At 64.3% G+C, this 24,638-nt stretch overlaps 2 protein-coding genes across 5 annotated transcripts; both read right to left on the bottom strand.

Moving 5' to 3' along the window:
• Positions 1 to 96: 96 nt before the first annotated feature.
• APRT (adenine phosphoribosyltransferase) lies at positions 97 to 2,550 on the bottom strand. Its single transcript, XM_027118973.1, has 5 exons — positions 2,260 to 2,550; positions 2,018 to 2,124; positions 861 to 994; positions 528 to 606; positions 97 to 424 (listed from the first exon to the last, which is right to left on the bottom strand). The coding sequence occupies exons 1-5, from the start codon at positions 2,520 to 2,522 to the stop codon at positions 282 to 284; spliced, it is 726 nt and encodes a 241-aa protein (XP_026974774.1). The 5' UTR covers positions 2,523 to 2,550; the 3' UTR covers positions 97 to 281.
• On the bottom strand, positions 1,022 to 24,629 carry GALNS (galactosamine (N-acetyl)-6-sulfatase). Of its 4 annotated transcripts, none has more exons than XM_027118968.1 (15): positions 24,388 to 24,627; positions 18,470 to 18,593; positions 17,670 to 17,744; positions 17,059 to 17,161; positions 14,475 to 14,618; positions 13,641 to 13,707; positions 13,433 to 13,560; positions 13,046 to 13,185; positions 11,337 to 11,440; positions 10,913 to 11,049; positions 10,227 to 10,329; positions 7,166 to 7,287; positions 6,527 to 6,644; positions 2,260 to 4,087; positions 1,022 to 2,124 (listed from the first exon to the last, which is right to left on the bottom strand). In XM_027118968.1, the coding sequence occupies exons 1-14, from the start codon at positions 24,502 to 24,504 to the stop codon at positions 4,001 to 4,003; spliced, it is 1,569 nt and encodes a 522-aa protein (XP_026974769.1). In that variant the 5' UTR covers positions 24,505 to 24,627; the 3' UTR covers positions 1,022 to 2,124; positions 2,260 to 4,000. The 4 variants fall into 4 exon arrangements, with proteins under 4 accessions (XP_026974769.1, XP_026974771.1, XP_026974773.1 ...); XM_027118970.1 differs by lacking the exon at positions 24,388 to 24,627 and adding an exon at positions 19,955 to 20,254; XM_027118972.1 differs by lacking the exon at positions 24,388 to 24,627 and adding an exon at positions 18,774 to 18,803.
• Between the last annotated feature and the right edge of the window lie 9 nt (positions 24,630 to 24,638).

Genomic DNA, 24,638 nt, shown 5'->3' with positions numbered 1-24,638 from the left:
GGCTCGAGAACCACCAAACGCTAATGTCAGAAAGCGCCCAGCCTGCCGGGTGGGCCCCTGCACCTTCCCACACTGACGCTGGGGAGGAGACTCCGCTCTAGAAAGTCAGCTGTTTATTTTCATTCTCATTCCACTGTCAGTGAGCCTGCAGCTCCAGGCCTTGGGGCTTCCAGAAGCCCCAGCAGGCCCCCCAGGCAGCAGCCCCGCGCCCAAGTCCCGCCCCGCCCTGCCCCAACGGCTGATCCTCTTCTCTTCCAGTTGGTGGGGGGCTGGGGCCAGGGTCACTCGTACTGCAGGAGAGAGAAGAAGGGCACAGTCCCCAGCTTCTCCCTGCCCTTCAGAGAGGTCAGCTCCACCAGGCTCACGCACTCCAGCACCTGGGCCTGCAGCTGGGCCAGCAGCTCACAGGCTGCACGCATGGTTCCTGGGGACGGAGGGACGGAGAGGTGGTGTGGAGACAGGCCCTGAGAAGCTAGAGTGCTGAGACCCATTGCCCACCCCCCCAGACCCTGAGGCCAGGCCCTCACCACCGGTGGCCAGCAGGTCATCTACCACCACCACCTTCTGCCCTGGCTCCAGGGCGTCCCTCTGGATCTCCAGCTCAGCCTGCAGAAGCAAGCGGGCACGTGACCTACCAGCTTCCCCAAAAGGGCCTTAGTGTGCAGAGCTGGGGAACTGACAAGGGGCCACCCCCTGGGCCCCAGTTCCAACCCACCCTGTCTCCTGGCTCTGTCAGCCTGGCCCAGCTTCTCAGTCTGAGTTCCCATGTCCACTCCAACCAACCACAGCAGCTCCACTGGAGTCCACGACTCTCCTTTTGGGAATGGAGGGTCCACAGAGGCAGCCCCCAGGCTTCTCACCTTCCCGTATTCCAGTGTGTATGAGGCACACACAGTGGGGCCTGGCAGCTTCCCTCGCTTCCGGATGAGAATGCAGCCCAAGCCCAGCTCCTGGGCCAGGGAGGGACCAAACAGGAAGCCACGGGAGTCTAGGCCTGTCGGCGAGACCTGGGGTGTTGGGGGGCAGCCGCGTGGTATGGTATCATTGGGGTCCCCATGGGTTAGGGCTGAACAGTGACAAGTAGTCATCACGACACAGGACACACAGCCTTGCTGCCTCCAGATGAAAGACCAGTGACATCCAGCCACTCTGGGAATGTTGACAGCTCACCTACCACACAGAGACTGCTAGGTGCTAGAGAGGCCAGGAGCCACTCCGTACGCGGCGGTGTAAATAGCTGTGTGGGCTCGGGTAAGTCACCTGACCTCTCTCCAAAGCTCAGCTGCTCACCAGTGGCTGGTGGTACCTGAAACGCCCTTAGCAGACGGTGCAGCGTCTGCCCCAGGAGCTTCTAGTCCAGCAGGAGAGGCAGTCCACCTCCGGGGGCGGACTGAGCTGTGATGGGGGAACTCAAGGGCCTCTTCCCCACGTGCGAGTGTGGTTAGGGAGGAAGAGCTTCTGAAGGGAAGAATCCTCTGCAGGACTCAACCAGTTGGAGCCCTCCAGCCTCCAGGGCAGTGCTGTGGCCCCTCAGGGTATCCAAGAACCAGGGAGTATGGGGGGGGGGGGCTTCTCAAAGAGAAACAGGACCTGCGCCAGGATCTTCCACGATCTCCTGGGTTTTCCTAAAACCCACCACTGGGTACAGGACCTGGCACACGGCAGGCGCTCAATACCCGCCGGTAAAACAAGAAAGCATGCTTGGCCCCGTGGATTCTGGTCAGACACCCCCACCTGTCGTGCCTGCCCTCAGCCCCGCCGCCGGCACCCACCCATCAGAGGCGTTCCCCGGCCGCTGGAGGGGCCTGTCGCCCCTCTCACGGCTGCAAAGTCGAGATGGGGCAGCGGGTCTGTTCTTACAACCCAAGCACCGTTGGGGCGTCCGGCGGGTCCCCTAAAAGACCCCCAAAGCCACCCTGCCCGGGGTAAAGGACTCCCGACACTGCGCCCTCATGGCAGACTCGAGCAGCACCAGGGAGAGTCCGGGGACCCGGCGGAGCCCTGACGCGCCACTTGCCCGCGATGTAGTCGATCCTGCCGCCGTGGGCCTTTTTCAGGTGATTAGCCAGGAGGCTGATGGAGGCGCGGAAGGAGTCGGGGTCCTTCAGGACGGGTGAAATGTCCCTGGCACGCAAGGACAAGCCTGGTGACTCTCGGGCCCACGCAGAGCCCACCGCGCCCCGACATCCGGGGCCGCGCGGCCCGGTCCGTCCCTCCGTCCCTCCGCCCGCGCGCCCCACGTGGCCCGGCTGCCCGTACCTGAACAGCACGCCGGGGACGGGGAAGTCGGGGAAGCTGCGGATCCGCCGCGCCACCAGCTGCAGCTCGGAATCCGCCATCTCAGCATCCGCGCGTCTCAAGGGCAAGAGCCGGTTAGTAGGCTCCGCGCCTGCGCGGGGTGGGGGAGGAGCCCCCCCAGGGGGCGGGGCCGGGAGCCCAAGGCGGCTCCGCGCCAGCGTGGAAAGGGTCTGGGTTCGGGTGGGCGGGGCCCACCATCTCCCGTAGGAGGTACCGTATTTCATCGAATCTGAAGTGCGGTCGGTCTTAAGATACGTGCTTATTTCTTGTGCCCCGAACACTAGCGTCCCCGCCTCAAGGACGTTCGCGCGGGGCCCAGGTGCGAGTCAGGGTTGATGGAGTACGGCGTCTACGCAGCCCCGGCCGGACTGTCGGGGAAATCTTCGCCCGGTTCGGCCGAGCCGAGAGCGCCCGCAGGTCTTCGGCGCAGCTGTGGCCGGGACCCCAGGCCTCGGGCGGCGCGCACTGCCTCGCCCGCTCTTCTTCCCTCCCCGGCGGGTCTCGGCTGTGCTCCTGCAGCGCGGTGCGAGGGGGCCAGCGCGCGCACGGGGCGCACGGCGCACACACACAGCCTGGCCCTTTCCCCAGGAGCGCGCCAGTGCCTGAGGACCGGAGCAAAGAGGGATTCCGAGCAGGAGTGCGGTGCAGCGGCCCGGAAGGGAGCAGTTCAGAGAACCAACGGCCGGGGGCGGGGCGAGCCAGAGGCGGAAGCCCAGGCGTTTGTTGCCTGGCTCCCCCGGGGCCTGCTGGGGGAGGGCAGCGGAGGAGGGAGTGATGGAATGCTTGGCCTGGCCCACTCCAGCCCCCACCGTGGTACCCAGGGGGGACAAATTCCCCCAAATAGAATTTCATTTAAAAACAAAAGGCTAAAATGCCTGTTACTTTATTCTAAACCTGTTCTCTTCATAATTTCCCAAGTCTTACAACAGTACAGAGTTGGTGTGACAGTCTGCAGAGTGGAAACTCCACACAATGGGAACGACCCACGAGCTTAAGGGGAAGTCCCTGGAGGCCGTTCACAGTCCTGCTCAGGCTCTCCTGATTTCGCTGGTGAATGGGCTCGTCCTCAAGCGCTGCCACCCTGGGCCCGAGGACGGGAGTGCTGAAGCACAGGCGGGCCCCACAGTGTGCTGGGGTTGGGAGTCCTGATCTCCAGGGACGCTGGTGGCTTCAGCTGTCCGCGCTGGACTGGGGAGGCCTCGGCTGTCGAGGCTCCTCCGGGACAGGGAGGCCCTTGGCCTCCTCCTCCTTCATGTTCACACCCCTCGACCATGGTGGGGGCAGTACGCGGGGGAGGGGCGCTGGGGTATCCCCTGTGCACAGCGCCAAGGGGCAACACAGGATTGGCACGGCCGCCCTTGACACCAGGGCTGAAGTCCTGAGGGGACTGCAGGGGCAGCCACGGCGAGTCAGGCCCCTGGGTCCTGGGCAGAGCTCAGGCCCTGGAAGAGGCAGCTGGGAGGTAGCTGGAGCAGAGCGGAGGACATGAGGCAGGCAGCCTCCGGTTCAGGGGCTGATGTGAGCCTGTGGCTGTAGAGTCAGGCCCGGTGGGCTGGGAGCTGACTCCAGGGCTGGGCTGGTAGTCTCGCGGGTCCTGCTGCTGGCTACAGGTGCCGTCCGTCTGGCAGCAGTCAGGGCAGAGGGAGTGGGGGCTCTTGCAGCACAGGAGCCCTGAGGCTCCTGTCCTGAGCCCAAGCCGGTGCTAGTGGGGCCAGGAACACTTCTCTGGGACAGACTCCGGGGGCATCAGGCACTTCCCTAACTTCTCGCAGCCCGGGGGCGCCCAGTTCTGGGTAATGAAAGTTCAGAGAGGGGACGTGCAGTTATTCCAAGCACGTGTGGACTCAGCACTTTCCAGACTCCTGCCCTGCCCAGGCCTGTGACCTGCCCCACCGCAACGGGTGGCTGCAGTGTGGAATCACCTGTCTCCACCTGGCTCGGAGGCAACTCAAGGCCTGAAGCCGGCACAGGAGACACTGCCCCACAGCAGCCTGGTATTAACAGGGCCTGCCTGTCACTGAAGGGGACAGTCCGCTAACTGCCCACACAACCTTGGCCTCCCGGTAAGCTCTACAGGTGGCGGCCTTGGTGCCCCAGGGAGAGCTGGCCTGCTTCAGCACAGGCTCTCCTGGCTGCACCTTCATGGGCTGACTTCCTTTGTGTGGCCATGATTTCCCGGCAGCAGAACAGGACACTCGGGCTTCCCCGGTGGTGCAATTGTTGGGAATCCGCCTGCCAATGCAGGGGACATGGGTTCAAGCCCCGGTCTGGGAGGATCCCACATGCCGCGGAGCAACTGAGCCCGTGTGCCACAACTACTGAAGCCCACACGCCTAGAGCCTGTGCTCTGCAACAAGAGAAGACACCGCAATGAGAAGCCCGTGCACTGCAACAAAGAGTGGCCCCTGCTCACCGCAACTAGAGAAAGCCCACGCGCAGCAACGAAGACCCAACACAGCCAATAAATAAATAAATAAATGTTCCTTTAAAAAACAAGACAAGAAAAAAAAAAAAAAGGACACTCATGCCCCTGAGAGGGAGCCTTTGTGGCGCTGTCGTGTCGCCTCACCCAGGAGGTGTACCCATCCCCCTAGTCACCCTGTGGGGGGCACTCCCCCTACTACCGCCCCTGCCAGGGCCTGAGTCTGAATCAGAACATCAGCGCCAGTGAGAACCGCAGGTAAAGCCCTCCCCTGCCCTGAACAGCATCAAGTGGCCGCCCGGCAGGGCCAGGGTTAGATGAGGAAGCAGCTGCCAACCTCTGAGGCAGAGCAGAGGAAGGGGCCAGGTGCCTGCAGAGAACAGATTCTGCACCCAACCTGGGAGCCTGGGGGTTCAGGGAGGCGGGCTGCCCGGGCTGCTCTTGTCCCAAGAGCAGAGGTCGCTACCCAGAGTCCTCACCCGCTGGCCTGGACGAGCGGGGCCCAGGCAGAGTGCGGGGACGGGGGAGGGCTTTGCACGCTCGCGTGTGCGCGCGCACACACACACACACACGCCCACACGCGTCCACACACTGTTAAGTCCATGCACCTCTCTGGTGGCAGTGCTCGCTTCAGAGTCTGAGGCCAAGCCACGCTCTTCCGGGGTCCTCAGCTCACTTGGGGCGGGGGTCCCTGCTTTCTCCTGTTACGGGGTCGGCCAAGCCTCGGCAATTCCTGCCGCGCCCAGCAGGTGGCGGCAGCACCCCGGCCAAGTCAGTCCCTCCCCATCTCCCCTACCGTCACTAAGACCCCTTTGGTCTCTGAGCCACCAGGCAACGGCTGCTACCTGCAGACTCGGCCCACAGGGCAGGCGTGACAGGAGATGGCGTGCTGGCGTGCGGACAGCACCGTGTCACAGAGGGCAAGACAGGTTTGCAGGGGGCACCAGGGGCTCCTCGGACCCGAGGGGCCGCCGTGGTCCTGAGCCAGGGAGGCCCTTCTGCTCCAGTGCTGAGTCCAGAGGCCGGAATGCCAGCCTGGCGTCCTTCCAAGGGAAGGGGGAGGCCCTGCTGGCCCCCGCGCCAAATGTCTTCCCCTGTGAGCCCCAGATGTGGACAACAGCGACCAGGCTGCCCCACTGGCCCTGGCCAACGACCCTCGGCCGCCCCCAAGGCCACCGGCCCCCTGCTACACCTCACCGCTAGGGAATGCTTCCAACACCCGTGCGTCGTCCTCACGCGCACCCATCACAGCCACCCGGCATCGCTCAGGCACCTCCTGGCTCGAGGCAGCGGCTCCGCAGGCCCGGCCGCGCCCGCAGCTTCAAGGGGCTTAGCCGTCCTCACAACCGCCAGGTGGGTCTGGGGAATGGGGTGTGCGGGGCGGGGGCACTCACGGGCTGGAAGCCAGGCTAAGCTACTGGCTTTGCTCTGCGGGTTTTGGGGTGCTGCCGGAGCTTCTGCCGCGGGGACGGGAGACTGCCCATCTTTGTGGAACAGGGAGCCACACAGACTCCCCAGTTATGGGACAGACTTGTGGGTGAGCCCCCATGGAGTTGGAGGAGGCTGTGCTCGGAGGTGGCCCATGGGCTTGCTGCACCCCAGGCCATCTGCCCAGCCTTTCAACACCCACATCCCACATGGGGTTGGCTCGTCCTGCACCTGCAGAGGTACCAAGCGACCCCTTGCCACTCCTGTGAGATCAGAGACAGAGAAGCAGGAGGGAAGTGGAGTTCGTGCCTGCAGCAGACCGGTCAGCACTCACTTGGCCCTGGGATGCCCCCCACAGCCCACGTACGAACCACTTACCATGACCGCCCGGTTGCACACATTGAGCTGCGGCTGTCCGGGGACCAAGGCCTCCTGGTGCTGCCGGACAACCGGGGTGATCTGGCGAAGGGCGTCCAGGTACTCGGTGCTGGCAATGCTGCAGGCGAGGGGCACCAGGTCACCGAGGTGGAGGGAGGGACAGAGCAAGTGGGGCAGCCCACCCAGGTAGGCCAGGGTTGGGGGGGAGACTGAGGAACAAGCCCCCCCCCCCCCGGGGTCACCATCCAGCAGCCTCCCGGGAAGAGCAGCTGGGGCCCACACCTTGTCCCGCCCGCCCTCCCCGAGAGGCGTGCACCCTGGGAACCACCCAGCAAATGAGGGCTCAGACAGAGCCACGTCACGCCCAGGACAGCAGCTGTGACCCTTCAGCCTGCTGCCTGCAGGAACCACCGGGGCACCGCCCGGCATCGCAGGCGCCCTGAGCTGCAAAGGCTTGGCAATGCCCGATCTCTCCTCTCTCAGGGTCCCTTTAATCCTGGCCCCAGTTCATTTCTCTCGGACAGGCTGGTCCTGCCCCAAACGCCCTGATACCGCGTGGCTCCCGGGCCCTCGGCGCCCTGCTCGGTCGGCTGCACTCGCCCCGCAAGGGGACTTGGGGCCCCGTAACCCCCGGCTCACCTGAGGGGGAACCTCTCCCCGGGGTCTCGTCCCAGGTGGAAGACCAGCGGCAGCTTAGTGTGCTCCTCCTGCGAGTGGGTGGTGACCCCCGACACGTTCTGCCCGGGGCAGAAATCCACGCCCTGAAACGACAGGCCGGGGCGCAGGTGATGTGTGCGGGGCTCGCAGCGGGCGAGCACAGCAAGACCGCGGATGCCGTGCTGTGGGGCAGAGCCTGCTTGCCACCCAGCCCCGGGCTGTGTGCCATCGGCCCTGTGCGCCGTCCCCTAGGGCTTCGGTACTTTCCTGGGGGAGGGGGTGGTGAGTCTCTAAAATATTTCACTCCATCTTCTATCTAATTCCTAGAGCAAAGCTTTTCACGTGCACCCTATCTGCCTCGTGGCAGACGAGGTGCGCAGCGGTCGGCACTCCTCCAAGACTCCTTGGCCAGCTGAGGAGGAGGGACCGCAGGCCTGAAAGCCAGAGGAGACACAGGGGACCCGGACGCACCGCCCCCACCCTTAACAGGAGACGGAGCGTCTTCTCCACCAAGGCTCAGGTGTGCAGCCCCGCTCCGCGCCCTCCAGGAGGCCTCTGCCCTCGGGGTTCAGCCTTCGACGCGTGCGTGAGATGGGGTTCCCGCGCCAGCGTGTCCCCCAGGCTTGAAGGCTGTCCCTCGGGGCTCCCTGACTTGGTTTAGGGAAAGGCCTGCTGCCATCTGGGCAGAGTGGGGCGAGGCCGAGGGTTGCCACCCCAGAAGCACTGGGGACCTCAGGGCCCCATAAGCAGCTGGGCACTGGTCTCCAGGCATCATGGGACACTGTTTACAGGGTCTGGAGCGGGGCCGTGGCGGGGCCCGTTAACCTTAAAACGGGGCCGGGGACAGAGACGTGCCTCCTGCCTCTCCTGCGGGCAGCGGTGCAGCCTGACGGCAACCCTCCCAGCACCCGCGGGTCTGTCCTGGACAGCCCGGCAGTGGAGCAGTGAATACTCTGCTTCTCAGTAGAGCAGGGAAGTGAGGAGCGAGATAAGTCCCAGTCGTCTGCCCTGAGCTGTAGACCCCTGAGTCAGCGGCTGCAATCTAAGCTGTGGAGAACGGACACCCAGGTGGGTCCCAAGTAAGTGACCTCTGACCTTCTGGGAGCAGACCAGCTGGAGAACAAAAGTGGATTTAACGGTGGGAGAAACAACCACGTTCAGCATAAAAAAGCCGAGCAGTTAATGGAGAAGAATCCAAGTCTAGACAGAAAACACGAGTTACCATTTGGAAGCAAATCATCAGCTATTTGATTAAGACGCCGCTAATTCGTGCAGGAGTTTCCTCTCACAGCCACTCTCGGGAGGACCTGCCCCAGGGGCAGCGCAGCTGAGCCCCACGCAGCCCAGCCAGGCAGAGGGGGCGCGGGGCGCCCTGCCCCAGCACAGCACTGGCGTTGGGAGGACGGGAAGGAGGAGGGGGGCGGGCGAGCCGTGCCCTTGAGCCAACGCTCCTGGATTTAGTCCAGAAATGCAGAAGGTCCCATGGACACACGGGCCCTCCCTCCTGCCTCGGTCCCCCGGGCCTCAGACGCCTCCTGAGGGGAGGCCACGGGCTTGGGGGTGATGGCGGCGCCAGACCTGGCACAGGGAGAATGCTCACTCCTCCTTCGCCTCTGGTACCTGGTCAGGACGCGGGCAGGTGGGCCCACAGGCACTGGGGGGTCGGGGGGTCAAGGGGGTGGGAGATGCCCCAGACAAGGGTACAGGGGAAGTTAACAAGGTCCCCTCGGGCGAACCCTGCACCTGGGGACCCCTGACCTCCTCAGCTAAGCCACGCCCCCAGCCTGCAGACAAGGCTGCCCCTCACGTGTTGATCGCCTGGAAGGCAAGTCTCCACAGAGCTCAGGGAGCTGTCGACGGCCACAAGGCCGCTGTCGTGGTTTCTGGGGCCCCTCCCGACTGCACACACCCCCTCCGCCTTACTGGTCCCTGCAGGGAGAGGGGCCATCAAAGCAGCGTGCGGGGCCCCCTCCCCCGCCCCCAGCATCTGAATGGAACTGCGACCGTGCAGACCCACCGCAGGGGGCACCCCCCAGTGCCTGCACGCCTGCGCGCCTTGGAGAAGAGACGGCAGTTTTGCGCGTTAACCAGAAGCCCCACAGATAACCCTTGGGAAAGGGAAGCAGCGCCCCCCGCGGAGCCCTGCGCTCGGGTGTCCCCGCCGCGCCGAGGGGGCCTCTCCTGACGCTTTCCGGCCCCACCGTGAACGCACTCGAGTCAGCACAGGCCGTGCAGCTGGCTGCTCGCTGCCTGCAGACACGCTGGGCTCGAAGAGGCTCCCCAGCCCCTGTGGGCTCCGGCTTGGGTGGAGGCTGGGCTGACCACACCTGCCCTCAAGAGGCCCAACAGCCCACGGTGGGCGAGCGGTGGCTTCCAGAATGCCAGCGAACCCGTGCAGCTGGACGCAACGGGGACCCTCCGGGGTGGGGAGGGGCAAGGGCCGCCACGCGGTCCCCAGGGGCCCTCAGGCGGGGCTCCTAGGCCCTCGGCCCCTTGGCATCTTCAGGGGCGAGCCAGCCGCAGCCCTGCCCGTCGGGGTGCCGGGTGCTCAGGACAGCTCAGCAGTGACGGGACGTGGGGAGGCACAGGCTTGGCTAAGGGAGGGCGAGCGGGGGCGGCCCAGGCGCGCGGAGAGGAGGTGGTGGGCGGCCACGAGCTGGGAGGGCCGAGTGGGGCTCCGGGCCTGGCAGGGGCACTCCACCGTCAGGACTGGGGGTGGACACGGGGAAGCAAACATGGCGACAGCGTCTCGGGGGGCCGCCGAGCACCTGGCCGGGCCAGTGGGTGCACGGGAGGGGAGGCCGGGGAGGTGCCGGGTCTGCCTGGGCCCCTGAGGCACCTGACCCGGGTTTGGGGCTGAGCTGCCCTGAGGCCTCGTCTCCGGAGCCTGGGTGGCGCGGGCCAGGGTGGGTGCTGTCCTTGTGGCCACAGCTCGTCACCCCCAAGTCCCTGACAGCAGGTCAGCACGTGAGCCGGGGGCACAGAGGCCTCCCCAAGGTGGGACGTGAGGGATGAGGCATTCACAGAGCCGGGACCGCCTCACCTGCCTGAACTCCTCCCAGGAATTGGTCCAGGTCCAGAAGTGGGCCTTGTACTGGCCACGGGTGACCGCCATCAGCGTGTTGCCACGGTAGTAGAATACCGGCCTGTCGGGGACAGGCGGCGTCAATTGAAAGGGTCCCCGGGCTGTGGAGGGGCCCCCTGGCCGCCCCTCATCCCCGGTGCTGGAGAGGCTGGCGGCGGAGGAAGGGGGTAGCACGCGGGCACGGCAGGCGGGCCTGTGGGGACGAGCATGGCGGCTGGCACCCCCTACCACCCCCGCCAGGGGTAGCAAGCTCTCATGCCAGGTTTCAAGACAGAAAAGAGACAGTGAGCCGTCCACTCCTGGCCGTCAGCCTGCTCTGGTTACACTATACACCCTTCAGAGTCCACGCCCCTTCACGGCAGCCTGGGAAACTCATTTTGTTTGAGCAAAACAGTAGCAGATCTTGAGCTGGAGCAACTGCCTCTGGACAGCGTCCCGGCGTGGAGCTGCGTGTAGGCTGGGGCCGGGCAGAGGGTGAGGGACGCCGCAGGGAGGAACAAGGCCTCTCCACCCCACCAAGCACTTCATGCCAAGACCCCCGGGTCTCACCTCCCCCTGGGCGAGGACACCTGCTTTGTCAGCCAGCTTGGCCCCGGCGCCAGCTGCGGGGCGCCGGGCGGGGCGAGTGCCCGGCGGGAACCTACCTGTCTGTCAGGCGGCCCTGGAGCATGGTGGGGAGGAGGTCCAGGCCGTCGATGGCCCTGTCCCTGGGTGGCTCCAGGCCTGCGAGGGACAGGCTGGTGGTGAAGAGGTCCATGATGCTGCCCAGCTGGTGGCTCACCTGCAATGGACGTGGCGCAGACGCGCTCAGGATGCCCGCCCTGCCCTGCCCAGATGGCGGCCAGGGGCCAGGTCCCCAGGCGTGCTTGCTGACGCCCACGCCCACGCGCACACACACACACGCGCGGTCACATCCCGCTGCATGTCCACACACGCAGAATAGAGGCTTTCCCTGCCCGATGACACATGTGCGTGGCAGAACGAGCGCAGGGAGCAGGCCAGAGAGGGGACCAAGGCATCACGCCCCAGGATGACTGCATGGCAGGCACAAGGCCGGCTCTGACTCACCTGGCCGGCAGGGATGTGCCCGGGCCACCAGGCGATCGCAGGCTCCCTCATCCCACCTTCAAACGTGGTCTGCTTCCCGCACAGAAAGGGGCCATTGCTGCCACCTGGGGATAGTCGCCCATCAGACCACGTGCCTGAGTCCCCAGGGCCATAAACACCCTGCCGGGCACTCGCCCTCGGGACACGTCTGTCCACCTGGCTCCCCGCCTGGCCCTTTGGAGGTGACATTACTGAGGCACTGAGGCCGTTGTGGAGACAAAGGACCAGCCCTGGGGTTCAGGCCTCAAGTTCAACGTCGGAACGCCTGGAGATGGCTCTGACCTAGAGCTGTGGTCATAAGGTCATGCCCCCATAGACCGCGACCACGCACACACACAGCACGTGGACATGTTAGTGAAAGACGTGGAAACGTTAAGACACAGTCCCGACCCCGGGCCTGGCAGGTGCCAGGTTCCCTAAATGTCACTGTGCACAAGCAGCTCCTGTGTGCCTGGGGTTTGGGGGTGCAGATCCCGTCTTTCTGACACGCCCTGCTCTGAGCAGGTGGTCCCTGAACCTGGCTGTAGGCGGTGCCGAGGGCAGACAGCCCGGTCCTGGTGAATCGCACGTCCCCGGCTCGCTGCCATGATGGAGGGAGGGACCCCTGAGCATGGGCCTCGCTGGTCAGCACAGGGACAGCAAGGGTCACAGGCCAGAGGCCAATGAGGGCCTACTTCTCTCCTGCTCCTGTCTCTCCAGCTGGGGGTGGGTACATGGATTTTTATTGTCTTGTTCTGCCCCTGCAGCTCCTTCTCTGCCGAAGCCAGTTGCGCTGTTCCTGTCCCTGGAGATCCCTGGGCCCCTCTGCCCCCAGGACACGTGGCTGTAAGGTCCCCCAGTGCCTCCCCAGACAGGCCCGGCCCTGTGGGGTTTCCAGCTGTCTGTGGCCTTCCTTCCAGAGCTGTCTGAGTGACTCAGGGCCCTCCTGGGGCCCAGCCTTTTTAAGAAGAAAGGGAAAAAGAGACATCACCACGGGGGTGTGAAACCCTCATAGGACTGTGAAACGCGGGCTCTAACAACCTCGCTCCAGCTCCGCAAGGTGGAAAAGCCTCAGGCCTGAGAGGCCTAGAGCCAGGGTCCTCAGGAGGACTGCAGGCTGGCAGGGACACAGACGGAGGGTCTGGGGGAGTGAGCAGGCCCCCCGCGCTGCGCCAGGGGCTCCGGCACTGCAGGGGAGGGGGGCTCGCTCCCTCCCCTCCCGACACCACCCACCACGAGGCCTGGGGGGGCGCTTCCGAGGGGCGGGGTGGGCGCCAAGCCTGGGCCTGGCTGCCGCAGGGTCATCGCCCCCGTGGGAAGGGAGGCCCCCAAACACAGAAAAAGGGGCAGATGTGTCCAGTCACAACGGCCACTGTGTTACAGCTGAGATCAGAACGGAAACGCTGATAGGGGACGTTGCGGCTTCAGAGAGAGAACTCCGGACGCGACTGGCCCCAGGGCTGGCCAGTAGAGAGGCAGGACGCGGTGAGGGCCGCAGCCTCTGCCTCCGCCTGCCCCACCGAGCTCTCCCTCCTGACCAGGCACCTGCCAGGCGGTGGGGAAGAGGGGCATCGGACCTGGGGGGCGCTTGCCGGTGTCTCTCCCTCCCCAAGGCTGAGCCCTTCACACTCGGCCCGGTGGAGGGCTGCTGGGGGGCCCTGGGTAGAGCCCCATCTGCTCAAGTCACCTGCCTTGTCTGGGCGCAGAAATGAGGGCAGCGCCGTTGTCGGACGTGAAGAAAACAAAGGTGTTCTCTGCGATGCTCAGGTCCCGGAGGAGGTGCAGGATCTTCCCGACGCTGTCGTCAATCTCCCGGACGGCGTCCCCGTAACTGCGGGAAGGAGGGAGCGGTCAGCAGGGGCCAGCGGCCTCCAGGACCAGAGGGCGGCCGAAGCCGAACCTCAGGGAGGGACGAGGAGGGGGCGTTCCAGTCGAGTTTCAGACGGAATCGGGGCAGAGGCACAGATGCTTCCCTCTGTGCACAGCTGACAGTGGTAGCGAGGGCCCAGTCTCTGGTGGTAACCAAGCACAGCTGACCCCCCGCCCCGGGGCCCAGGTCTACATGCCCAAGGACTCACCGCCCCCGCTGGCTGGTGCCCAGGAAAGGCCTGGAGGCATAAACAGGCGCGTGTGTCGCGTCGATGGCCCAGTGTAGAAAGAAGGGGCGGCGAGCTGCCTGCTGCCTCTTAATGAAATCCAGTGCTTCCTGAGGAGAAGTGCACACCGTCTTCCCCGCCCCAGGCCCACCTCCCACCCCAGAGCCGGGCCAGCCCCTGCTGTCGTCACCTGCAGGTAGATCTGGGTGAGGTTGGCTTCTCCGGTCTTCAGGTTAATTGGAAATTCCTCATAAAATCTGAAAACAGTACAGATCCAGACAGAAGTCGGCCTTCAGGGCAGGAAAGCCGCCCCCCCCCCCCCCGATTTCCTGGGCCAAGTCAGGGGCCTCGTTTACAAGAGAGACGGAAACGTTCACGTCAGAACAAAACCGGAGCCTGGAAGCTCCCAGGCCTGTCGGGGACCCACTGGGGTGGAGTCTGGTGCCCCAGTGACCCCACCATCTGGGAGGAGGGGAGCCCCGCCAATGAACAGGCAGGACGGTGCGAGAGGAAGCGGCCAGTCCACGGCCACGGAGGGCACGGCTAACGGGTGTGGGCATCTCTCTAGGGTGACGGAGGCGGTCTGGGATGGGGGTGCTGGGTGAGCTACACCTCAGCAATGCTGGCCCAGCTCTGTGGTCCAGTGACGTGTACTGCGCTTCCACCAGAACAAAAATAATTTAAAAAGGAAGAAAGGGAAGTTAGGCCAGACAGGAAAGACCAGGGCCTGCCTGCAGCCACCCGATGGCCAGACCAGGTCGGTCCTGCAGCCGACGTCCCCCCAGACGGTGGCTCGGAGCGAGGCTGACCGTGCAGAGCGTAGCCCCCTCAGGGCACGGGGCCCAAACCCCGGAAGCCAAGTGACGCGCCTCGCTCTGGGGAGCATCCGGGGCTCCCAGCACCTTTCCTGAGACAGTCAGAAGCCCCCGGACGCGGGGCTCTTGTAAGTCAGAGGTCACAGCACGAGGTCTGGGCAGGACGAGGAGCTGGCGGGTGGGCAGCAGCAGTGGGCGGGGCCTGTTACCTGCCAACCATCTCCCAGTCCCGGTACACAGGGATGTTGGGCCTGGCCTTGTTGTCATAAGGTCCAAAGTGACAGTTGGGGGATCCAAACCACTCGTCGAATCCGTGCTTCAGGGGGTGGAACTGAGGCCTGTGGCCCAGATGCCTAGAGAGAGGAACCCGGGGCACTTCAGGACCGCCGCATGGGCGCCCCGGAGCTCCAGGAAGCAAACACCCTCGCTTTCAGAGAACAGCTCAGGAAACAAGGCTCCAGCCAGCCCCAGGGTGTGCTGAGCCCGGGTGCCCCGTGGCCTGGCCCCCCTGCCCGCACAGTCCACCCAGGCGACAACCGAGGGGCGCACATGGGGACGGTGACCAGGTCCCATGAGCGCGGCTCACTGCCCCGGCGCCCTGGGCAGGAGCCGGACGGGACGAGAGGATAACACGGCAAGGTGCCTGCGGGGCAACGGCCCAGCTGTTACCGGGCTCGGACCCGCCCCCTGCTCCCACCCGGGAGCCCCTTCCCCGCAGGTGCGTCACGTCGGGTCCTCTCGCCAGTGGGAGGGTCTCTCTTGAGAAGGCGCTGCTTAGAGAAGGGGTTTCGGGGTGAGGTTCCTCCTCCCTGGGAAGCAGACAGGTTTCTTGGGGTCACGTTTGCAGAAAGCCTCTCGCGGCCAGCATCGCTGGCGCAGCGCTGGGGGGCTGCACCGGGCCAGGCCGACTCCACGTCACCGTGAGCTTGCCGCACAGCTCGCTCACTCAGTCAGGTGGATGCAGCCCGAGGCAGCTGGGCAGGATGGCGCCGGAACTGAGCTGGCCGGCAGCGGAGTCTGGGCGCCGGTAAGTGAACCTCTCGGTGCCCCCTGCTGGTCCCGAAACACTCTGCCTCCGCCGGATGGCTGCCCGGCTTTTGGAGCCCCTGTGCCGGGGGCACCCGCACGGGTTCTGCCCCGAGCACTGTCTCCGCAAAGGAGAGCCAGCTGCGCCCCGTGCTTCCTCTCTGGGCCTGCAGCTATGACGCCCCCTCCACGCTGGACACCGCTGGGTGTGACACTCCTCGTCCTGCATCCTTCAGCCCAAACGGCCTTCATGAAACAGAAACACCCACAAAGGTCCGACTCGTGTGAAGTTGTCAATTCCAGGTGCTGGTCCCAGGGCAGCTGCGGGGTCAGTACTGCCTGCCAGCGAGCTGAGTGACAGCACGTCGAGCCCCTGGGACTCAGGGCAGCCTCTCGCGGGAGTCCAGGCTCCATCCATCCCAGGCCTTGGTTAGGCTGACAAAATCCGGATCCGTGGTGCTGGGGCCCGAGGCTGGCTGTCAGGCAGTCACGGCCACGGCCACCAACACCCCCTGCGGCTCTGATGGGACCCTGCTGAGACCAGCACACCCACCTGGCAGAGGAGGGACCGAGCCCCCTGCCCCGGGCCTCCCAGAGCCCGTCATCCCATTGGCCATGGCCGCCCTGACCCCGGCTGGTCCACCAGCTCTGCGTCCACCTCCCTGAGTCCATGGAGCTGCCTCTCCAGGCCCTGCCGCGTCCCTTCCTGTTCCTGAGTCCGCCCATCTCCGGAGCTCGTGCGGACAGGCTCCCACTCCAGCTCTGGCTGCCCCGTGTCAGTGACCACGAACGGGAGGCCCCTGGACCGGGGCAGAGCCGCCAGGCTGGGCAGAGAGCACCGGTCATCGCAGGGGCTCCTCCTTCTGCGGGCGCAGCCCTGGCACGGCCCCGGCGGGCCTCGTAGCCGCCCTACCGCCGTCTCCCGGGCCTTCCCGGCACTGCTGGGCCTTGCAGGCTCCCACATCCTGCACCCTCGTCAGCTCTGCTGTGCAGCCCCCACCGCCTCCAGGCTCGACCGCTCGGCCAGCAGGACAGCTGCCAGCCCCTCTCGGGGGTGAGGAAGCAGCCTCCATGTCCTCGGGTTCCCTGAGGACTCCTCTCCCGGTTTCTGCAGATCCCCCATCACTAGGACTGTCAACTGCGTGGGGCAGTGGTTCCCAAGGGGCGCAGATGAGGTGCTTGCCCTCGAGGTGGTGAGTGCCATAGGGGTCAAGGCGAGAGGGTCCAAAGCACGGCAGCGGCCGAGCAGAGACGATCAGCGCTGGAAGTCAGGGAAGGCTTCCTGTAGGAAGCAGGCTTGGTCTCCAAGGGCTCCAACACGTGGGAGAGGAAAGAGGACATCCGACCTTCATATCAACCTCTAGGGCTGCGTACTCAGGCATCCCCGGGGAGTACAGCGCGACACGCGTGTGACAACGTGATCTTTCACGATCACTTGACCCCGATGATTCCACACCACACGACCGTCCCCATCCCCTGCTTGCTTCTTGGTTTCATCACCAGACAGACCGCTTTGCTCGCTGGCGTGTCATCGTGACAGCACGCGTGTGCAATAACATGGCTCCTTTGGTGCTGCCGTGGCAGCCACCACCCCAGCCTCACCACGGGAGGTCCCACGGGCACGGCCACAGCAGCTTTTAAAGGGATGCTTTGGACATCTTAGCGGACCTGGAATTCAAGGACTCTACTCCCACCCGCGGGGCTCCCACGGGGCAACGTGAGTAAGGAATCCACTGGGTGAGCCCAGCAGGCAGGTGTGGGACTCACCACTTGCCCACGATCTTGCTGGTGTAGCCGGCCTCCTTCAGCAGCTCTGGCAGCAGGAGCTCTGAGTCCGGGATGCCGCCCACTATCTCCTGTGGCGTGTAGGCTGGTGGAGCAATGCACCGTGTGAGCCGGCAGGGTCGAGCGGCAGAGCCCTGGTCGGGGCAGCACCGCCCGGGCACTTTGCAGGTCTTCCGGCGCTCATCACAGCCAGCACCATTACCAGAGCGAACAGGCAAACGTGCCCCCGAGGGGGTCTGGACGTCAGGGGTCAGGGGTCAGGAGAGGGCCTGCCCCTGGCGTCTCCAGAACTCGGGCTCTGAGACCACACCTTCCTCCAAGGGCCCCTTGAAGCCCCACTTGGTTGGGGAGCCCACCTAGAGCCGGGCCGCCCCCGCCCCCGGGACAGGGCGGGAGCCAGCCCCACCCTCACCGTCCTCCCCACTCGCCCAAAACACATTGTTTCTGATGGAAGCTCTGCATTCTGTTTTAACATGAGTTACGACCCAGACAGAAGCCTCAACCCTGGGCGACAAGTGCGCCCGGGAGAAGCCAGGTCACCAGAGAGGACAGGCGACAGACGCCCCCTCCCTCTGCCCCAGGGCACAGCCTACCGTTCCTCGCGTGCCCGTTGGTAGTATAGAAGCCACTGCGGATGGGCAGGCGTCCGGTGAGCAGAGCCGCCCTGGCTACGCGGAGGGAACACAACAGAAACATGGGTCACGCGTGCAGCCCGAGGCCAGCCCTGTGGTACCCGAGTCCCCGGCAGCCACTTGAGAGCCGGGTGGGAGCACAGCTCCGCAAAGACCAGCAGCGGGGCCGGACGCAGCTCCCCCTCGCTCGCTCTCCAGCTCCCGGGACAGCCCACAGGCCTCCTCAGGTGCCGCCCCTTGCGGGGTCGCCTCTCGTCCTCCAGATCAGAGGTTCTCCCCACTGCGAGGCCATTACCCCCCCAGCTGGCGATCCCTTCCCTGGCTGAGCACCTCCCCCGAACCAGCCGCGACACTCAGCTCCGCGAGTGAACAGCCGCCGGCACCGAGGCGGCCGCTTGGGCCTCAAACGCCCGCAGAGGCTCCGAGCACTTGGCGGCCTCTGGTGGCTCCTGATGGCCCCGCGCTCCCCAGAGCATGGAGCTCAGGTGCTCCCAAGCACCAGGATCCGACAGAAGAGGCCGCAGCCCGCCTGCCAGCCCTCTGCCCCTTGCGGGAAATGCCGGTGGAGCCGACACCCAAGTCAGGGCTGCCACCCCCGTGCTCCGTGCCCGCACCCTGTGCCCCTTTCTGGCCTACGCATTCCCCGCCTCCCCACCGCGCCTCAGTCTCCGCGCTCCGTGCCCGCCCCCCTTGTGTCCCCCCACCCAGCATGCCCTACGCCCGGCCCCACTCCCTGGTGGCCTGAGCAGGCCGTGACTTACAAGGGGAGCACAGGGGATTGGCCGTGTAGAAGTTCGGGAAAAGCATCCCTTCCGCAGCCATCCGGTCCAAATTCGGGGTCTCTCTGGAAGGTTCTCCGTACACCCCGAGGTCGCCCCACCCCATCTGCAGGAAAGAGCGTGTGCAGGTAGGATGAGAACGTAGCTGGAGCCGTGGCCCCCAGCGCACCCCAAGTGCGGCAGGTGCGCGGTCAGCGCTCCCCGGTGCAGATGCCCAGCACCCACCTCCTCCCGGCCCCGACGCCGGCCCCACGTGCTCACGGGGCACCGGCACCAAGACACACACCTCTGCCTTCTGCACAGACGAGAAGGCCGTCCTACTCTGCGGTGTGAATTCACACTTAAAGACGGTGGCCAGGCCCCATGAAGCTAACCCGGTGAGGCCCCGAGGCCCGCGGTCCTCCCGAGCTCGCTGTCCCGAGAACTGGGCCGGCCGGCACCCAGGCGCCGCACGAATGTCCACAGCAGCAGGACTCCCGACTGCTCAAAAGAGACAGCCTGTGTCCATCACTGATCAACAGTAGACAGATGTGGTCCATCCATCCAGGACCGGGGTGAACAGCAGCCTCCCGTTTACGTCCACTCAGGACCGGAGAACGTAACCATACTTGGAAATACGGACGTAATTAGCTAAGATGAGACCACACTGGACCAGGGTAGCCCTAAATCCAGTGACTGGGTCCGTGTGAGAAGATGGGACACAGAGACAAGACAGACACACAAGGAGAGGCCAGGCCTCCACGACGGAGGCAGAGACTGGAGGGTTGCAGCCACAAGCCAAGGAGCACAGGAGCCCCCGGGAGATGGAGGGGAGGGAGGACCCTCCCTCGGAGCCTCCGGAGAGACTGGCCCTGCAGCCCCTTGATTTCAGACTCTGGCCTCCAGGACTGGAGGAAACAGATTCCTATTCCAAGGCACCAAGTCTGTAGCCACCTGTTAGGCACGAGAGACCTGATACACACACTACGGACCACTACTCGGCCGTAAAGAGGAACGAGGTGCTGACACTCACGAAAACAGGCTGCTGAGAAGCCGGTCAGAAAAGGCCGCAGGGTGTACGATGGATGTGAGACGTCCAGAACAGGCAAGTCCACGGGGACAAGGCAGATGGGTGGTTGCCAGGGGCTGGGGGAGGGGGAGGAGAGTGACTGCCAGTGGGAAAGGGGTTTCTCTTCGGGGGGTGGGATGTTCTCAGCTACCGGATGGGGGCGCTGCACAAGCCGGCGCACGTGCTAAACACCACCGAACCGCACGCTTTAAAATGTTAAAAGGGTGAATTCATGTTATGTGCGTTGTGCCAGAAGAAAACCCGCCAGGTGGTGAGGTGGGTTAGCACGGGGGACGGACGGACGGACAGACGTGAGACAGAGCAGGCAGAGTCCAGGCGCGGCGACAGGTGTGCACTTCGACACCCTTTCAGCTGCACGGGTGTTCGACAACTTTCATCCTAAAGCGCTAAAGAAATACCTGAAAAGGGCAACGGGACGTGACTTCGCTCTATGACCCAACGCATCCTTCTGCAGCCAGTGGCGTGGGGCAGGAGTGACCCCGACAAACTGATTCCCCTCGGCGCTGCTGGCGGGCGCGGCCCTGCTTCCCCTCTGGATTCTCTAGACGCGCCAGCCCCCTCCAAGCTGGCTCTCCTTCACCGGCCGCTCCTCCTGGAGGGGTGGAGTGGGGGGGAGGGCGGGGACGGGGCTTCTTCCCGGGGTTATGAAGATGACCTACAGCTGACCGTGGTGACAGCTGCACGACGCTGTGAAGGTGCTAGAAACCGCGGAATTGTGCCCTTTAACTGGTGAACTGCATGATGGAAACTGCGTCTCCGTAGAGTGCCGCTGGAAAGCGCAGGCACCTGGTGCTGCAGCGGCCTGGCCGTGCCTGTCTCTCTGGGGCCCCTTAAAGCTCTCCAGACTCACGGGCCACGGCCTGCCAGCCCACAGCAGGCTCGGCAGGTCTGCACGGAGACGCTGGGGAGAGCGGGGCCAGCGCGCACGAAGCTCGGGGACCCCTGGGTCACACGTGGGGGCCGAGCACGCAGGTTTGCCCGGGATGGTCACAGGTAGGTGTGTGGTCTGGCTGTCATCATTCATGCCCCCTGCACTGGGCAGGAACTCACACGGCGCCCTCTCCGTCAGGGAGAGCCAGGAGGGGGACACGTCCCCTCGTCTCCCGGCCTTCGGCCCATCCTGACACTCGGGTCCCAGAGCTGCCTGGGGGCTTTTGCCCTTGGACTGTGCGGTCTGTTCTCAAAGACCCTTCCAGCCATAGAGTCCCTTTGGAAATGGTTTATCTTGAAATTACTGAAAAGGCTTTTCCGTTCACCACAACAGGAGCTGGAATGAAAGTTGCCCCTGGAGGGAAGTGCGGCCGACAGGGGCAGGAAGTGGAGTGGAAGGCACGAGGCTGAGGCTCCAGGCCTCTCCCTGCTGCCCCCTCTCCCCGCACCCCACGGGGCACAGGCGGGCTGCCGACCCTCACCCCCAGGCCAGGTAGGAGGAGCAGAGAGAGGCAGAGGGGCTGGGTCCACTGGCACCACCCAAATCCCAGCCTCCCAGGAGGGAGGTGGGGCACAGCACAAATCTTACGTCTGCATAAACAGTTTAGGCACAGGGAATGCTGGGATACTCCCCAAACCCAAGTTCCCAGATGGCGGCCAAGGGCCCACCTATTTACAGGTGAGCCTCTCTGAGGCCTGCAGTCACTGGCCTGCCGTGTTAGCTCCTTCCTGCTGAATCAAGTTCTATTATCACTTATCGGTAGGCTTTCTTGGCTATACAAATAGGGATGTTAACATCCACCTTGCACGGCTATCACGGCTTCCATGAGACCGTCCTCCACGGCACCCTGGGCAGGGTCTCCCACAGAGTGTGAAGGATGTCTCCCCTCTCCCACGTGATCGCCCACCCGCGCTCCCAAGGCAGCCGGAACCCGGGCCTATGGTCCTCCTCCTGGCCTCGGCCTTGCCATTACTCGGTGGGAACTTCAAGACTTCTGGGCGTAACTAATGAGAACATAGCACAGGGAACTCGACTCATTACTCCCTGGTGACCTAAATGGGAAAGAAATCCAAAAATGAGAGGATATATGTATACGTACACCTGATTCACTTTGTTGTACAATAGAAACTAACACAACACTGTAAAACAACTACACTCCAATAAAAATTAAATAAAAAAAAAGACTTCTGGGCAGTGCAGGGGCCACGCACAGCTACGAGGGATTATTACCCGTGCGTGTGTCCACATCGACACGTGTGCGAGGCCCTGGAGGGTCAGGGCGGGGGCACTGGCTGGATGGGCCCACCGTGGGGACACAGAGGCTGGCCTCTATGCAGCCTGGCCTTACCCTTCCCAGTAGCCACAGGGCGTCCTCCTTAATCCTGTTTTACAAGTAAAGAACTGAGACAGACGGCACTCGGGCCCAGCCGGGCAGGAGGGAGCTCTGTCCCTGCGCCCCGGCCCCATCACCCATCAGCCTTAGAGAATGGAGCTTCTCAGCCTCTTCTAAATTCTTCCACAAGTTGATGCCTACCAGGGCCTGCGCCTCCTGCCAGGCCTGATGACCGCCTGGGTGAGGACACAGAGCTGGGGGGCCTGAAGCCTGTCTAGTCGGGAGAGCCTCGGCCCCCACTTCTGCTAAAGTCGCTTTGAGTGTGTTTCCTGTCATGCGCTGACCAGGACAGAGGTCTCCCCGACTTCTCTGGGCTTCAGCTGCCAAAGAACCCCAAAGTCACAGGAGGAAGCCGCAGAGGAGAGTCAGGGCATTGGGGCCTCCTGGCCCACTGTTCCTGTCTCCTGGACCCACCCTGGGCACCCAGGCAGACGGGCCCCTGGGTCAGCCCCCCTCGAGTGAGACGTGCCCAGTGCCGGTCCCCCTCCACCACTCAGGGCCTCCGACAGAGCCCAGCGGCCCCGGTAACGGGCAAAGAGAAACAGGTGGGTGTGGGCACAGGTTGTACTTTCTGTAGCCCCATAAATCCAGAAAACGACCATCTCAACCAGCCTGCAGCATCGACCTTCACTAATGAACTGTCACCTTGGAGAGAAAGGGAGGGGCAGAAATCGGAGAGGCTAAGTGCTCAGCAAAGCCTTGCTTGCCCCAGTAATTCATGTACTTAAACAGCCTTCCTGCCCAGGAACCTCAGCTTTGAGAAGGCTGACCCGCTGACACAGCGAGCATTTCCAAGACCCACGTGTTCGTCACAAGCAAAGTTTCCGTACCAGCCATCGGGGTGGGCTCCGGAGGAGAGGAACTTCCGGGTCCCTGCGGAAGCCCTCGTGTCTGAACAGTTATGGGTAGAGAGAAGCACGGTCTGCGTCACCTCTGGGCGGAGCCACCATGGGCGGGTTTCTGCGATCTTTTCCGGCTTATTTGAATGTTGGTAACTTTTTGTAATAAAGAATTATTTTCATAATAAAAAAGTTACATGAGATATATTTTATGTCTTTTTCTTGTACTAGGTCTTTGAAATCCGAGCGTGTTTTTTACACACAGCACCTCGAAATTCCGACCAGCCAGGACCGCCCAGCAGCCACGTGAGGCCCGTGGCCTTGGTCCAAAGGCTCCTGGGAGTGTCTCTGCTGGTCTTCTGGGGAACTGTGAGCTATTTTTACTCACAACACTTCTGACACCAAGTGTGTGTGGGTGGGTGACCACAGCAACTCCTTCTCCGGCCTCTGGGCACCGGCTGGGAGTGCAACAATTCAGCTCCGTCTGACACTACCTACCTGGACCTGGCATCTGACCCCACAGGTCAAGGGCTCAGCCCCACAAGACTGCCCCCACTTCACATGCCAGGCGCACATCCTGGGCCTCCTGTAAGTCAAGGCTCCCACAACCCACCCCCACTGCCCCCAAAGTTGGATAATTTGCTAGAACGGCTCACAGAACTCAGGGTGGCGCTGTGTTCACTATCACCTGTTTACTGTCAAGGACACAACTCAGGGACAACAGGTGGAAGAGATGCCTCGGGTGAGGCGTCGGGGGGACTTCCCTGCCCTCTCTGAGCCCTTCCACGTGTACACCGACCTGGAGCCCCTGGAGGTCAAGGCTGTGCCTTCCAGTCACGCCTTGGCCTTCCTGGCGACCACATCCTGAAGCCATCCAGGGCCCCCCCCTACAGACACTGGTATCACTCCGGATTCGAGGGTTTAGGAGCCGTATGCAGGACCTCTGCACTGCCTCAGCCCTCAGGACGGGGCGGAGGGGAGGCCCAAAGGGCCGCGGTCTCCCCACAGCTCAGGGCAGCAGGCACCTGAACCCAGGTTTGCCTGCGTCCCCACTTTACCCCAACGCTCCACAGGGACTGATTCCAGAGCCTCCATTTCACTCCCCAAAAAGTGCCCCCCAAATACAGTCCCGCTTCCTTGGGAAGGAGCACAGGGACCAAGTCGCAAAGGAGGCGCGAACAGCACGGCTCTGTGGGAAGGGTGGGAAGGGTTGGCCGCCGCGGTGACCAGGGTGGCCTGGGGCTACACACACACCCATCCACACACCCATCCGGGGACATTCCTCCGGTTCCCAGGGCAGGTCCAGCAGGCCAAAGGCAGCGGGGAAGGCGACTTCCAGGGCAGGCAGGCAGGCCGGGGTCTTAGTCAGCTCTGCACCGCTTCCCTGCCACCCACACCCCCAGCAGTGGGGGGCGGCAGGCGAGAGCAGGGGTCCTGGGGAGGTGGTCCTCACGCGGCCAGCATCGCAGCACGCCTGAGGGACAGCGGAAGGAGCGGGGGAGGGAACAGGACGGGAGGCTCTTCTCCTGGCCCGGCCTGGACACTACACCTCACTTCACCCTCACCCACGAGCCAGGCTGCGGCCAGGCGCGACCCCCACACCGCCGGCCGCCCCCAACCCCGCCCGAGCGCAGTCCTCCCGGGAGCCCGGCCCACACCCGCACTCACGTCGTCCATGAGCAGGAGCAGGATGTTGGGGGGCTGCGGGGCGCCTGTGACCCCCAGCCCCGCGGCGCTCAGCACGAGAAGCAGCCGCCACCTCGTCGCCGCAGCAACCGCCGCCATGGCAACCACGCCGAGCGCCACGGAGCCCCGGAGCGGCGGGAACGGCCCGGCCCGGCAAAGCGGCCGACCCTTCCGGCTGGGCGATGGGGCGGGGCCATGCCGGCTGAGTGACAGGAGAAGCGGGGCCCTGACCG

This window comes from Aethalodelphis obliquidens, unplaced genomic scaffold (assembly GCF_003676395.1).
Source record: "Aethalodelphis obliquidens isolate GAN/ISIS:26980383/991018 unplaced genomic scaffold, ASM367639v1 scaffold20, whole genome shotgun sequence".
NCBI classification, from domain to species: Eukaryota; Metazoa; Chordata; class Mammalia; order Artiodactyla; family Delphinidae; genus Aethalodelphis; species Aethalodelphis obliquidens.
Note: the sequence above shows the minus strand (reverse complement) of the source record. Positions and strands in the feature narration are given on the sequence as shown.

Coding starts and splice junctions, on each gene's coding strand:
- APRT (XM_027118973.1), bottom strand. CDS start 2,522: ATGAAATACGGTACCTCCTACGGGAGATGGTGGGCCCCGCCCACCCGA. Junction 2,125..2,259: donor GTCCCCGGCGTGCTGTTCAG/GTACGGGCAGCC, acceptor CTTGCGTGCCAG/GGACATTTCACCCGTCCTGA. Junction 607..860: donor ACACACTGGAATACGGGAAG/GTGAGAAGCCTG, acceptor TTGCTTCTGCAG/GCTGAGCTGGAGATCCAGAG.
- GALNS (XM_027118968.1), bottom strand. CDS start 24,504: ATGGCGGCGGTTGCTGCGGCGACGAGGTGGCGGCTGCTTCTCGTGCTG. Junction 13,708..14,474: donor GACTGGGAGATGGTTGGCAG/GTAACAGGCCCC, acceptor TACTGTTTTCAG/ATTTTATGAGGAATTTCCAA. Junction 6,645..7,165: donor GGGGAGAGGTTCCCCCTCAG/GTGAGCCGGGGG, acceptor CCTCGCCTGCAG/CATTGCCAGCACCGAGTACC.